The sequence below is a fragment of the Schistocerca americana genome, chromosome 1, assembly GCF_021461395.2.
Source record: "Schistocerca americana isolate TAMUIC-IGC-003095 chromosome 1, iqSchAmer2.1, whole genome shotgun sequence".
NCBI lineage: Eukaryota > Metazoa > Arthropoda > Insecta > Orthoptera > Acrididae > Schistocerca > Schistocerca americana.
In genome coordinates, this window is record NC_060119.1 from 1,034,756,330 (window position 1) to 1,034,772,977 (window position 16,648).

Here is a 16,648-nt window from a genome sequence, read left to right on the forward strand (position 1 = left end):
CTACAGCATATTGGAAAAAATTGGATGTCCACCAACTTTGTTGCCCTTAATTAGATCTTTACATGTCAACATGCATGACTCCACAATCTTCAATGGTAGTACATCTAAACCTTTTAATATGAACTGTGGCATAAGACAAGGCTATGTTTTGGTGCCTACACTTCCTGGAATTTTCTCCTCAGCTCTGCTCCAAGTGGCTTTTGAGAATTGCAGTGTTGGAGTACACCTGCATACTAGGAAAGATGGAAGGCTTTTCAATGTCAGTCCTCTGAAGAATGAACGTCTATATGCTGATGATGATGCAATTGTTGTGGACTCTGCAGAAGAGCTGCAAAAGCTAGTATCAAGACTTAGTCATGCATACCACCTACTCTCAATGAGCGTAAATGGCAGTAAGACCATAATTACGGTTCAGAGTGCTAATACACAGCTGTATATCACATTAGATGGAACTACTCTGCAAGCAGAATCAAACATGTCTGTTGACAAGAAGACTGATGCTCGCATTGGAAGAGCTGTGACAAAATTTGGCAAGCTCTCTACACTTATTTGGGTAAACTAAAAACTCTCTTTTATCACCAAAATTCTTGTATATCAAACTTGCGTCCTCAGCATCCTTTTGTATGAATCGGAAACATGGACTACTTACGCCAACAAGAATGTCACCTTAATCAGGGTGTAAATGCAGACAAGGAAAAAAAATTCCTGGATTTTCCCCGGATTTCCCGATTAAAACTACGCTTTCTCCCAGGTGAAAATGCACCTTTCCCGTGTTAAGTGACAGTATGCTTTTCCTCAGAACTGTAAAACTTGTCAATCCTTGGAATGGTTTTGGTTTTATACATCAGCATAGAATTTCCTTGCACTTTAGAAAATGAAACACAGGGGGGAAAATACGTTTTGCAAAGATCTTTGATGTGCAGCAACATGTACACTGAATATTTTCATATTACGAAAATATAAATTCAAATTCCACTATACACCACTCGTTACTTTTCGAAACATTGAAATCGAGATTGGTATGTGCTTTTGTAAGCCAGTTATAGCTCATGTCATGTGATCTCGCCAGCCGATGACAGCGGATATTCAGAGCACAGGACACATGATGTAGTCAAACACTATTAAGTAGCGCAAACACACAAACAGGAAAAGTTAATGGTTTAAATTAATATACATATTATTACTACAAGAAAATAAATGCTTTCGCATATAATATCAGTCTCAAATATTACTGCAAGAGAAGCTAAGCTTTCACGTATAATGTTGATCTTCTTCACACGTGTTACACTTTATAAGATAAATCACACAAATGTGCCAGTAAAATTTTAATAACGTCATCCTCAAAGAGTTGATTTTTAAATGAGAGTCAAACATCTGTGAGCAAAAGAATTCATCGTACATTCTCGCACATAGATCATCTTGCGTAAAAGGAAATTTACTTTGAGCACGACACTTTTCGAACAACTTTACAAGTTTACTGTACTGTACTGTAGCGGCCTGGCCAAAAATTTTCTGTCAAAATTTCATTTTCTTGGAGACACCAAAAAGATATTACATAATCTTTCTTACTGTTATTCCCGTTAGTCATTTATTTCCACCCTGGTAGTCTGAACTGAATCTATGGATTTCACTAGTAATTATAACAATGCTGATCATTCGCAAACTGAGTCAAACACATAAACAAACAGAGATTGGCATTCACACGTTTAGCTTTATTCCACTCAGCTCTTGTAGGCCCCATCCCCTCTTGTCTGCAGGAAAGTTTATTTCTAGATGTGACAGGGATTCCCCTGGCGGAGAGATCACGTACACAATGCACGTATTCAAAAATCAACTTATGATTCAGTCATAAGTCAACTTAGAGTGTGTTCAAAAATCCAACAGGGATTTGTTTCAAAATCATATGAATAATCGATACACCAATGTGCGCTGGATTCTAGGTGCTTTGTGAAACAATGTTTTTTTCCTCAAGAATATGAATTTCACGACCCCGTCCCCTCCTGAAATTTCCGCCCAGGGCAGATACCCCAGTCTGCCCCCCAACCCTAGATCCAGGCCCGTTGCACATGCATGAATCTGACAGCTTGGACGTGCCAGTAAAATTTTTCCAGGTAGCATCTGGCTGCTTGCTGCTACTGCTCATACAGCTAACAGCCACATTTCTGTAGCCAGAAGCGGGAGAAGGTACTACTCCTACATGATGATGATGATGATGAGCGTTTGGCGTCAATGGCCGGGAGGCCCCTCGCGGGGCAGGTCCGGCCGCCATATCGCAGGTCTTATTACATTCGGCGCCACATTGGGCGACCTGCACGCCGGATGGGGATGAAATGATGATGAACACAACACAACACCCAGTCCCTGAGCGGAGAAAATCTCCGACCCAGCCGGGAATCGAACCCGGGCCCAGAGGACGGCAATCCGTCACGCTGACCACTCAGCTACTGGGGCGGACACTCCTACATGACTCAACTGTGCATGCGCATGAGCCCGCTCACAATTGCTCAAACGAATCTAATGTAAACAGTTGTGACATCACACTCATCGGAGGAAATTTGTTGTTACAAAACATTGCATAGTATTCCTAAAGCCGTTGACACATTTTGCTATTGGGAGGTGCTTGTATGAGCACTGTGTTTTGTTGTTGTATAAGGCGCAATTCCTTTGCAACTTAAGTTTTATTTTCATTTTTTTTTCTCTCGTTCATGTTTTATTGCTGCAGTATTACTCTGCAGTAGTGGGATACAGTAATATCCTTTGTTAGAGTATTGATTCTTAACAGTCAAAATTACAAAAATTTAACTGAAAACTAAAACAATGAAAAATTCCCGGAATTCTAAAAAATTCCTGAGTTTTTCCCTGTTTTCTCCTGGATGAAAAAATTCTGGGTTTTTCCCAGATTTCTTGATTGTCCCGGATTGTATACACCCTGTTAATGCTTTCTACATGCATTGCCTGAGATCCATCCTCAGAATAAAATGGAAGGCATGAGTGGCCAATGAAGAGCAGTACTATCTAAAACTAACTGCAACAGCATTTCAGTTATCTTGAAGCAGAGACAAGTCCACTAGCTGGGACATGTCTACCATATTTATCCCAAAAGATTACCACATGAGGTGATGCTTGGAGAGATTTCTACAGCCAAGAGACCCGAAGGATGTTCTATATTGAGGTTCAAGGACTCCTGTAAACAAAATATGGAGAGCTTTGGCATCAACACCATCAGGTCGAAGGCATGGGCTAGCATGAGACCGGAGTGGCGTAACAACATATCATCTGGAATGTTGAAGCACGATGAAGGCTTGATAGATTGATTAAGTCAGAAAAAGTTTTGCAATGCTACCACTGCTCCTGCCTCACCAGCTAGATATATTTGGGACAAATGTGGCAAGAGACGCCATGCTGACATTGGCTTGATAAGAAAAAAAGTAAATCATAGCCACACAGGCACCGTAACAACCACCTACCAAGAAGTTGCGGCCAATGTATAATTCAATGTGTAGATTATTTTTGGTTCTTGTGTTGCAGTCATAACAGTCATTGTTGTCTTTGTATAGAGGAAAGTTTTTTGCAGACAATGGTCAACAAGGAAAAACCTTACTGTGAGGGGGTGGTATGGATCCCTATCTTTCAAAACAAGATCCTGCAAGAGTGTCTATGATTGACACCATTCATTATTCTGATTACTTTTTTTTGTGTAACTTGAACCCAACCCTAGGCCCCAGATTTGGCATTTTATCACTTCCATTAGTACCACACTTATAGAAACTTGTGGCTGGAAAACAATTTGAGTCCACTGAAGACGTTACAAGAGCTGTAGCAGGTATTATGCAGACCTCTGAGAATCCACATCTGCACAACAATAAATGGTCTAAGTAGAATTCTTTCTTTCTTCTTCTTCCACAGAATTAAGCATCCCATACTTAGATGAAAATTTTTCACTTTGCTCTCAAGAAATGTAAAAGAATTAATTTTGCAACATTTTTTCACACTATGTCAGCTGATGGACATTCCAAATGATCACTGGTAATCATCATCATGATCACCATCATCAACAACAACAAAAACAAAAACAAAAACAGCACCCATCAATATTTTGAATTCTTATACAAATTGTAAGTTCATGTTTAGCTTTAACTATTATCAACCAAAAAGCTTACATTAACATTTTGTGCAGTTCTGCAGCCGTTTTACCATCCTCAGAACAAATCTATAAATACACACTGCTTAATGATGTTAGGTATCACAGAAAGACAATGCTCAGGAAACCCAATGTTAGAAATATGATCATAAACCCAACTACTCAGACCTTCGCTGCCTACTATGTGATTCAGGAAGAAGGGTGGCATCTAGTGATGTTTCGACATGATCAGCACCACTGGTGTAAAAAACACAAAAGATCTATGTCTCAAAGACTGTTGTCAAATATAATTCCTATCACTGGTTATGTGCGTACACTGACCTTTTGTTTTAGATAATTCCCTTCATAAATATTTTGAAACCTTGCTTTACTTAAGATTCCATGGTCCTGCATTTATTGTGTGCTCAACATGTTAAATACCCTTTTATAACTAATTCCTCTTCTTGAGCTAAAAGAAGTCATTGGAGACACTTGTACCAGCTTCCTCAGCAATGAAAGCTTACTCATGGCATGTTAAACATTAAATCTAGCACAAAACAGCAGTACTGAATGCTGACAGCTGCCACACATAATCTGATCTACCCTCCACCACTGCTAATAGAACATTATCCTTGTTTCAAGGCAAATCCAGAAACCTAACAATCTCACATGCAAACATAAAATATAGAGTATTCCAACAAGGGCATCATTTTCCTGACGATTCTGCTTTTTCCACAAATATCAGTTCTATGATGCACTATTGTTTCTTTCAACTGCTGCAACACTCCAGCTGATCTTACACCTGCCCAACAGATGAGCTGTAGGTGCTTGGGGTGCCTGTGCTCCATGGGTGCAGACCTGAAACAGCCTGACCTACTCCATCAACCTGACACAATGTAAAGTAAAACCTGAATGTGTATTTTTCTCAAAGCTAACAAAATGTATCATTTATGTTACATATTTATGCTGCTTTTGCAAAGAAACAAAGAAAATTCCCCTGCTATCACCAATCTGCCAATACTGTTATATATTTGTGACCATATTAGAAAAGGATAGATTGCTACTCGCCATAAAGTGGAGATGTTGAGTCACAACAGGCACAACAAAAAGACCCTTAAACATGTAAGCTTTTGGCCAGAAGGCCTGCTTCTGAAACACACACACACACACACACACACACACACACACACACACACACAATCTACATCTACATCTACATTTATACTCCGCAAGCCACCCAACGGTGTATGGTGGAGGGCACTTTACGTGCCACTGTCATTACCTCCCTTTCCTGTTCCAGTCGCATATGGTTCACAGGAAGAACGACTGTCTGAAAGCCTCCGTGCGTGCTCGAATCTCTCTAATTTTACATTCGTGATCTCCTCGGGAGGTATAAGTAGGGGGAAGCAATATATTCAATACCTCATCCAGAAACGCACCCTCTCGAAACCTGGCGAGCAAGCTACACCGTGATGCAGAGCGCCTCTCTTGCAGAGTCTGCCACTTGAGTTTGCTAAACATCTCCATAACGCTATCACGGTTACCAAATAACCCTGTGACAAAACGCGCCGCTCTTCTTTGGATCTTCTCTATCTCCTCTGTCAACCCGATCTGGTACGGATCCCACACTGATGAGCAATACTCAAGTATAGGTCAAACGAGTGTTTTGTAAGCCACCTCTTTGTTGATGGACTACATTTTCTAAGGACTCGCCCAATGAATCTCAACCTGGTACCCACCTTATCAACAATTAATTTTATATGATCATTCCACTTCAAATCGTTCCGCACTCATACTCCCAGATATTTTACAGAAGTAACTGCTACCAGTGTTTGTTCCGCTATCATATAATCATACAATAAAGGATTCTTCTATCTATGTATTCGCAATACATTACATTTGCCTATGTTAAGGGTCAGTTGCCTGTCCCTGCACCAAGTGCCTATCCGCTGCAGATCTTCCTGCATTTTGCTACAATTTTCTAATGCTGCAACTTCTCTGTATACTACAGCATCATCCGCAAAAAGCCGCATGGAACTTCTGACACTATCTAATAGATCATTTATATATATTGTAAAAAGCAATGTTCCCACAACACTCCCCTGTGGCACGCCAGAGGTTACTTTAATGTCTGTAGACGTCTCTCCATTGATAACAACATGCTGTGTTCTGTTTGCTAAAAACTCTTCAATCCAGCCACACGTGGAGATGTTGAGCTGCAGACAGGCACAACAAAAAGACCACCTATTCTTTCCTAATACTGTCATTATTCAAACCCAGATTTTCTATTGTTTGTTACATAATTGTGATATTCATTTAAAAGTCTATAAAACACTGAGTTAAAAATGTATATGACTGCAGGCCCTTCAGTATCTCATTGAATCTAAAAATCATTCTATCGTCTTTGGTAACCAACACAGCAGTTGTCTCCAAACATGGACTAGGGGGCATGTCTACTTGAGAGAACTCAGGACAGTAAATCTCTTAAGTCACTCCAGTACTGTGTCCACTTGAGAGTTATTCTTGGCCACTAGGAGCAACTCTCAGGAGGCATGTGGTGGTTGCCCAGTCTCAGTAGAGAGGTTGTGCAAATGACTGGTCCTGAAAGCACTTACAATCAGTGTGAACTCCTTATGGTGCATAACATTGTTGGAGTTGAGGTGCACATGTTCCATGATTCAACAACTTGCGCCTCCATAATATAGCCAGTACCACACAAGAGTTTCATAAAACTGGAGTGGACTTAACTTGTCTGCTCCCAAGGGCATGAGGGTAAGGTACTTTAAAAAGTTCTGTCTCTGTGCTAACCTTGCTTTTAGATTCTTTGGGAAAATGTGGCAGACGGTTTACAGTGTGAGGAGCAAAGTGGTTAGAAAGAAAGAAAGAAAAGAAAAACCAGTTTTGCTGTCTGATAGCTTGTGTATATTTTTCTTAGGTCTTCCAGGCTTATCTGCTTGGAGAGGGCCATCTGTATTGTATCAGATGTGTTTTCACAAGTGCAATTGCAGGTGGAAGTGCAAGTGCAGGCACAGGTGAAGGGGCAAGTGGAAGTTTTAACACTCCTATCACTTGCTCCTGTCTGTGTGGACATGTCTTAGGCACTGTTTTCTTCACTGCAGTTGCAAATCATTTTGAAAAGGTAGGACGCTATTTTTCTTGTGTATGTTTTTTTGTTCAGTCAGGTATTACACGTATGGCCACATCTTCTAGCACATAAAGCCTGCTTTAATGGATTCTAAAATAAAGATGTATTGAAAGTTATCAAAATGTTGCTATTTCTTGCAGTTTCCCCCATCACCATTTTTTATAAACTTACATATATCAATTATACCATGGGATTCCTATTTCATTCTTCAATTCACTGCTCTTGAAATCCATTAAGTAACTGCATGACATAAACCCTTTTGATAAAATTAAGGGTGTTGTACAGCTCTGTTACCACAGGGCAGTCTTTAAGCTATTTGACAATCTGCAGTAGGGTGGTATGGTAGTTTCCACTAACGAAGTTGCATTTAAAAGGCATTTCACAAATTCCAAGATCCTTATTTTCCACACACTTTCCATATCCAGCAAGGTCACAACTACTGTAGTTTACTGTCTTATCTTTTTATAACTAAAAACACATTTTGACAATTGATATGTGTTCTGTTACAACTGTGTTGACTCATTTGTGTTTGTGTGTGTTCAGGACAGCTGAACTTACAAATTCTCTTGCCAATTTGGATGTTCATTCTACCCAGTACCCTATCTGTAATAATGGAAGTATTTTTAGTATAAATGGTGGACATAAAAGGAAATAGTGAACTCAACTCCCACACAAAGCTAGGGGAGCTCCAGTCTACTACAACAGATACTGGCATACTTAAGCAGGCCTAAAAAAAATTGATGAAAGCAGGTTCTTGTTAACAACTTTCTAAATAATACTATGCATGATACAACAACAAATAAATATTTGACATACCAGACAGGGCCATGGCCACAATTGTATATTTGGAATCATTATTCCTAGAGGCGCCACGATTCAACATCTCAACTGCAAGTCTCAGCCTGAGGTTGAATACAGCAATGGCAGCTGCACGGGAGTATGATCCTTCCGCCTCTAGGCCATCAAGAAAGTCCGACAAAGATTGGGAATCAATTTTCCAACCACAAAGCTGCAATGCTTTATCCCTCTCTTCACTTCTGCAATAAAGAAAAGATAATCATGGTTTAAATGCATTATATATCATTCCCAATTCTTTCAAACAATGAAATATCCAGAATAGAATGTAACAATATAATGAAAAGGATAGTTGCTACTCACCATATAGCAGAGATGTTGAGTCACAGAAAGGGAACAGTGTGTTGTGTTTGAGAGAGAGAGAGTTTTGTTGTTGTTGTCTATTCTTGACAAATGTTTCATTGTCCAAATGATAACTTTCCAACAGTCTTTTTGTTGTGCCTTTCTGTGACTCAGTATCTCTGATATATGGTGAGTAGCAACTACCTTTTCATTATATTATTCTCAATACTTCTGTAGCTCACATGAAAGATCATTATCATTATTATTGTTGTTGTTGTTGCTGTTAATTAAGCAGAAATCAAAAACAGCTGCATCAGTGTGATAACAATAATACATTTCCTTGATTAAAATGATACCACAGAACAAACAGCAAACCAACACTTTAAAAATTTACTCTTAGCAATAACACAACTGATCCCTTAAGTTATTTATTTAGAACACACACTATCACATTACCAGAACAGAAGTATTCACACATAATACTTTCGTATCATCTGTAAGGCTAACTTAGTTTAAACTACGAATTCCCAACTCAAATTTTATATACAAACTGTTGTAAAGTAACTGTTTCAGCCCATTAGCTGTTCTGCGTTGGTAAAGGAAATTTGAAGTAATTATGAACACAAATGCTGTGTTCTGTCAGAATTGTTATTATTGTGAAGTAACTGTTTCAGCCCATAAGCTGTTCTGAATTGGTAAAGGATATCTGAAGTACTTCTGAACACAAATGCTGTGTTCTATCAGAATCTCAAGCACTTTATATATTTTTTAACATGCACACACACACACACAGTTCAGTGTTGTGATGCAATAGACAGCATCTGTAGCTAACTCAACCCCTCTTTGAATCTGCTTACTTGGTCTCACTCTGCAAAATTTCCCCCCTGAACTTCCCTCCATTACTAAATTAACTAATCTACAATACCTCAGAGTGTGTACTACAGAATTATCCATTAATTTAGCCAAATTACAGCATAAAGCTCTTTTCTCTCCAATTCAAATCAGCAGCTCTTCATTACTTATCCTATACATCCACCTCATTTCCAGCATTCTTCTGTGACATCACATTTCAAAAGCTTCTATACCTTCTTCTCTGTACTGTTTATCATTCATGTATCATTTTCATATAATACTACAATGTAATATTCACTTCTTAATAATTTAAAAGGCCCAATATACAGATTTAAAAATCCAGTATATTCACTTTTTTAAATATTCATGCAACAATGACATTCTAAATAATTCCACATTGTATCATTTTATGTTCATCACAATTTGTCTACTGAAATTAAAAAATAAATAAATACTAACAGAAAAGAGCATCAATGCTTTTTTGTGAAACAGGCTTAAAGAGAGACTAGACATAAGAGCTGAGATAAAAGACTAGGACATAAATGTGAAATGTTCTCATTTGAAGAACTACACTAAGATATGTAATGTAAAAGCCTTATATTCTGAATACAGGATACACAATTGTTGTTTTACATTGCCCTCAAATGTGATAAAATGTAACAGAATTGCAAAGCATTTTTACCTTAGCAATTATAAACTTACAAAACTTCAATAAAGAATATTTCACAACTCACTTATATATTTTAGCAGCAACGTGTGCTCCTGTACTTCCAAGATCTGCCCAAGGCATTGTGACCATCTCTGACTTCATCCCAGGTATCATATTTACTTGCACAGGTTCCAACCTGAGAATGTTCCTAAGGCAGAAAAAAAATCTTACAATATTTTTAACTCTGATAAACAATATTTGTTCACTATCTGAAACTACATATAAGAAGACTAAAAAGCAATTAGATAACTACATTTATTTAGCCATATGTTACGAAAAGCAGATAAAATATGAATAAAAAATGTCTATTAACATTTCTTGTTACACTGTATAAGGATGCACTTGTGTGTAAACATTCCATTGTTGTGATTTGTAAAAATACGCAGGGTGTTCAAAATTTATCTTTACAACTTTGATGATACATGTTTCACAGAAATTGCGATTGATAGAGATTGTGGTCTGTGGCATAATGTCCACACAAACATAAACTTTTAGTTGCCAATTAACAGAGTTCAGTGCGTGCGGCATCTGTAGCACACACAGAATATCTGAGCAATATATCTGTTCCTACCATGTCCAGTCTAGCAAGTCCTCACTAACAAGTGCAATTGCTGCTCGGATACGAGCTCATAGTTCCTGAAGATCCCGCACCAGGGTCTGAAAGACAGCATCCTTCACAAGGGCCAAAGAAAAAATTCTAATGGTATTCTGTCTGTAGACCTTGGGGGCTATGAAATGGGTCCTCCTTTATCAATCCAGTGACATGGAAATATGTTGTTCAAACTCTTCATGACCGTGGCCTAGTGAGGAGGGGCACCATACTGTTGCAGTATGATGTCAGGTTGCAGTTTTGCAATACTTCGACCTGTGGAAATGCAAACTGATCCAACATATCCAGACAATAAAAGGTTACACCACATGCTCATGAAGCAGACTGCACCTTGCGTTTACCTTTGGACTACTACATACATTTTATTTGCTAAAGTTCATGCAGGTTCTCAAAGCCCCAGATCCTCAAATAGTGGGAAGGTAATCCCAACACACAAAATTATGCTTCATCCATGACCATCACCTTTTTCAGATAGTCTGGGTCATCATGAATGTGACTCAGAATCTCTATTATATATGCTTTCCACTTTGGGTGTCATCATGTCAAGCAGCAGCTGAACCTTGTAAGCGTGAAGTTTCAGACTCCTTTTTGCAACCTGCAAACTGTGGAGGTTCTTTAAATGGCGTAGACATATAAATAAATATTCACACTAACAAATATTTATATGGCAAAGATATCATAGGGATGTATGATTATATCGACCCTAAATGAATAATGAAGGTTAATTTGCAAATTTTGTTATGTAACTCATTTGTTTTTCTCACCGATCTCTGTATCTTTTGGTCTTTTGAGCTGGTGCAAGAAAGACATATGCAATTGAGTTGTCTGAGTATTGTGTTAAGTTATAATACGTGAAAGTCACAAGTTTTCAATCTACTACTGAGCTACATCCTAATTTCCTTTTCCCGAAAGGATGAGGACTGCATTTTAAAATTCAGCTCTTCGGTGAGGAAGTCAACACAAAGAGAGAATAACTGCCTCAGCTACAATGGTATTGTTCTACATCATTCTACATCTACATCTACATCTACATCCATACCCCGCAGGCCACCTGACGGTGTTTGGTGGAGGGTACCTTGAATACCTCTATTGGTTCTCCCTTCTATTCCAGTCTCGTATTGTTTGCGGAAAGAAAGATTGTCAGTATGCCTCTGTGTGGGCTCTAATCTCGCTGATTTTATCCTTATGGTCTCTTCGCAAGATATACGTAGGAGGGAGCAATATACTGCTTGACTCCTCGGTGAAGGTGAAGGTGTGTTCTCGAAACTTCAACAAAAGCCCGTACCGAGCTACTGAGCGTCTCTCTTGCAGAGTCTTCCACTGGAGTCTATTTATCATCTCCGTAACGCTTTCGCGATTACTAAATGATCCTGTAATGAAGCGCGCTGCTCTCCATTGGATCTTCTCTATCTCTTCTATCAACCCTATCTGGTACGGATCCCACACCTGTGAGCAGTATTCAAGCAGTGGGCGAACAAGTGTGCTGTAACCTTCTTCCTTTGTTTTCGGGCTGCATTTCCTTAGGATTCTTCCAATGAATCTCAGTCTGGCATCTCCGCTGTTCATTTAACGACTGTGGGGAACTGTGTCAAACACCTTGCGGAAGTCAAGAAACATGGCATCTACCTGGGAACCAATGTCTACGGCCCTCTGAGTCTCGTGGACGAATAGCATGACCTGGGTTTCACATGATCCTCTTTTTCGAAACCCATGCTGACTCCTACAGAGTAGATTTCTAGTCTCCAGAAAAGTCATTATACTCGAACACAATACATGTTCCAAAATTCTACAACTGATCGATATGAGAGATATAGGTCTATAGTTCTGCACATCTGTTCGACGTCCCTTCTTGAAAACGGGGATGACCTGTGCCCTTTTCCAATCTTTTGGAATGCTACGCTCTTCTAGAGACCTACAGTACACTGCTGCAAGAAGGGAGGCAAGTTCTTTCACATACTCTGCGTACAATCGAACTGGTATCCCATCAGGTCCAGCGGCCTTTCCTCTTTTGAGTGATTTTAATTGTTTTTCTATCCCTCTGTCATCTATTTCGATATTGGAGAGAAAAGGTAAATTACCAAGCCACACACCAAAACTAAAGACATTAATATATATCCTATGTTTTAGAATTATCACAACATTCTTACATGCATAATATATATCCTATGTTTTAGAATTATCACAACATTCTTAACATGCTTGCATCTATGCCTGCATGCATTTCTGGGCAGACAGTTTTTGGTGCTGCTTAATGATAATTACTGCACATCTGGAAAATCCAGATTATCTCTTCCCAACCAATATGACATCATGGTTGGCAGTAGCCAAAACTGTTGAGACACTTGACAGATTGATTTGGTTGGGCTCTGGATAATTGCTAGTTACATCGGTTCCATATTTGCATTACCAATGTTTGAATGCCCAGACATCTGTTCCACATTTGCATGACTCATGCTTGGACACACAAATCTCAGCCTCTTCATGACACTTCCAGATTCCTTGAACCTTGTGTATCAGAGTCTGATGGTCAGATGTGATAGTGGTGTGTTTCTAAAACATGTCCAGAAGTTCTGCTGACCCTGACGTCAGATGTAGTCTTTCGACCATTCCATATGTTGTGCCATCTGCTGCAGGGTGGATATTTTTGTCAATAACTCACCAGCAAAACTTTTGGCATTTTGAACATTATGCTGCAAACTGCACCTTTCTACCTATCGCCATTTCTGAAATGCACAAAATCAAAGTTGTAAAGATCATTTTGGAACCCTGTACTTTAGCTTTTAAGAAAGTAGAGGCGAGGTCATAACACTGACATTATTCCATCATGGATCTTCCATCATTTTATTTTGCCTAACGGCTTTTCTTTCATCCCATAACCCAGTGCTGTTTTCCTTTACTATTATTTTCTAATGCATTAATATACTCCATCCTTTTCCTTCTCTTCTTTCCTGTTTTTTATGTCACCTTCTAAACCGCACCACACGCTCTGACTTACAAGCCACACAGTATCAATCGTCTCATCCACAGACGAAACATGGCTATGTGAGCATGCTGATTATTGTTGCTGCATTTCATATCCTATTTTACTACCACCAGTACCTTAAACCACAGATCTTCAAATTGATCACTCTTCCTAGGTCACACTTGTGTATTTTCACATATTATTTTCCATAGCTTCCTGTTCCACATGAACTTGCAACAACCATCCCCACCCCCACTCCTCCTCCTATCTTATTCCAGTTCACAAATGCTAACCTCACTTAATCTACTGACATACTCTGTCCCCCTTCTTCACACATATCTGATCACCGAACTGCAGCTGACATTATAGTCTTTCTATTTACCTTTCTCTTTGATCTCATTATGTTTTCATGTAGGTTTCAGTTTGTTCTCACCTTTCACTATCAGCCTACTCCCTCATGTTTCATCTTGTTTCCCCATACTTCATCCATTTTGACCTTTTTGTGATTTTTCTCAGATATTTTGGCATATTTTTGCGAATTTTTTGCAATTATTTCTACATCACATATTTTTATGCATTTTGATTCTCCCCCATGGTTTCTTGCTGCTTTTATCTGCATCAATACAGAACCCAGAATACAGTTCCGCATACTATTCCTGCCTCGCTCACAGAATTCCCCCAAATGCTACACCATCAAATTACCTATTTCCAGCTCCAATACTTCCTTCCACAATGCCCTCCATCTGTTCAGATTCTGCCAGTCCATAACCCTCACCAACATGGTCCTGCAAAACTACACAAAAAAGGCCCAAATATCCTTCCAATACCTCCTCTGCATCCCTAAAATTCTTCTGCTGTGCAATCCCATATTCCTCTATCCCATCACACTCACAGAAACTCTTACCCTGCAGAAATTACAGCACCATGCCAGTTCAACATACTCTCTAACCTGTTCACCTCCAACTCCCACCTTGGATTACCACTAGCCATCACCCTTATAACAGCCTTCAAACATCCCTCACATCCCCTCATAGCTGACAAACCCTGCCTCACAGACCTACTACATTTATCCCACCTACATAAACTCCCTACCAGCACCATACAGAATCCAGAACCTAAGCTGACCCAAAACATAGTCACAAATATTTCCTGCAAAAGCCTTAGTGCCACAAAGGTATCAGTTCTTTCCAAAGGCCTGACCCTTTTGCCCCGCTCCCAAATCCTATCATGCTTCCCACCTCCCCCCATTCTCTACAATGGAAACACTTTTTCACTACCAATCCTACGAATCTTACTCAAAAGCAGACCAATGTTGAACTCTGCCTTACTCAGGTTACTCCTCCATCCAAATGTAATCCACCACCATTGCCTCCAAATCAACCCCTGATAACTTTCCAGAATTTCTTAATCTCAAACCTCACCTTAACATCATTCCCCAAATCCCTCAACATGCAAGCTAACATTACATCCACAATCCACCACCTAAAAACTGATCCTGACCTTATAATCCCACCTTCTGACAAGGGCTCTACCACAAGCATTACCTGGCAAAAGGACTCCACCAGCCATCAGATTCATCCACCCACAAACCCTGCCAAAGTGGCCCCATTCCTGAAATCAGCAGTATCTCCAGTCTCCCCTCAAATCCTTAGGCCTCTCCCAGAACCTCTTCCTGGATTCTGTCTCTCTCCTGACCCCTATTACTACATGCATTCCTACCTTCTACATGCTTTCTAAAGTCCATAAACCCAACTATCCAGGACACACCATTGTGCCCACACTGAGAGAATCTGTGCTCTCGTAGACCAACACCTTCAGCCTATTACCCGCAATCTACGCTCCTATATAAAAGACACTAACCATTTCCTCCGTCAACCCTTCAAAGTACCTGTTCCTTAATCACACAATGCCCTGCTCATTACACTACCATCACTAATGCCCAAGGCCTTGCTACTATTGAACACTACCTTTCCCAATGTCTGATGGATTCCAAACCTACAACCAACTATATCCTCATCCACAATTACATCTCCCTCGAAAGCATCACCTGCAAAGAAATCAGGGGTACAGCAATGGGCACCTGCATGGCACCATCCTATGTGAACATATTCATGGGTCATCTACAGGAATGTTTACTCACCACCCAGAATCACAAGCATGGCAAGTTTCCCTTCATACTTCTTCCACAGCATCCAAAGTAAGACATTGTATTACTTTTCACCACCACTCTTTTGAAAGCTCCTTGTCAATGTAGTAACTTAACCAGTGCAGAAAAGGCTGTACTACAAAATCAATGAGAGGACACTGATGTGGTGGTACTGAAAGTTGACAAAGATAATGCAACCATTTTGTTTCCCTCATAGGATGTATGATGATAAGATGTGTGGTCTGCTAAGTGATTTTACCTACAGGAGGACTGGTTATGACTCTATTGGATGTGTGAACAGAAAACTTCTGCACTACTTAATTCTTCCTCCTTATCACAAGAGATCATCAAGAGGTTAAGACCACATGGTTGTGCACCACCAAGACTGTATCGTCTTCCAAAAATTCATAAGAAAAATGTTCCAATATGTCCAATAGTGAGCAACACTGGAGCTCCTACATGTGATTTAGCTTAACATCTCACCTCTTTGCTTTGACTGTCGGTGGGCAAATGCTCACATCACATCTATATCCCAGACTATCTAAGCAGTTATGACTGTTTGGTTAGCTATAATGTGGTATCACTTTTTACAAATTACCTTCTCGCAGTTTCTTTGGCACCAAATGGCGAAAAGCACTGCTTTGTTTCGCCATGCTCTATCCTCAACTTACTTTATGTTCAGCCAAATATATTTTGAACAGACTGATGGTGTCGCCATGGGCAGTCATCTGTCTCCCTTGGTGGCCAAGTTTTTTTTTGTGGATAATTTTGAGGAGAGGGCACTTGAATCAGCTGCCCTTAAACCAACTGTATTTTCAAGGTATGTGGATGATACTTTCATAGTGTGGCCTCGTGGACAAGATAAACTGATGGAGTTCCTTCACATCAACTCCATTCATAACAACATTCAGTTCACTATGGAAATATAGAAAGATGGTTTCTGCCTTTCTTAGAAGTCTTGGTTAGA

At 39.6% G+C, this 16,648-nt stretch overlaps 1 protein-coding gene across 2 annotated transcripts in view; it reads right to left on the reverse strand.

Annotated features, from left to right (window-relative positions):
- The window catches only part of LOC124616745 (GATOR complex protein MIOS), a 224,283-nt gene that overhangs the window by 102,560 nt on the left and 105,075 nt on the right, over positions 1-16,648 (reverse strand). For both annotated transcript variants that reach the window (XM_047145126.1, XM_047145117.1), the window contains exons 9-10: positions 9,989-10,111; positions 8,082-8,302 (exon numbers count right to left, since the gene is read on the reverse strand). In XM_047145126.1, coding sequence (XP_047001082.1) covers positions 8,082-8,302; positions 9,989-10,111 — 344 coding nt within the window. The remainder of the gene's footprint in view (positions 1-8,081; positions 8,303-9,988; positions 10,112-16,648) is intronic.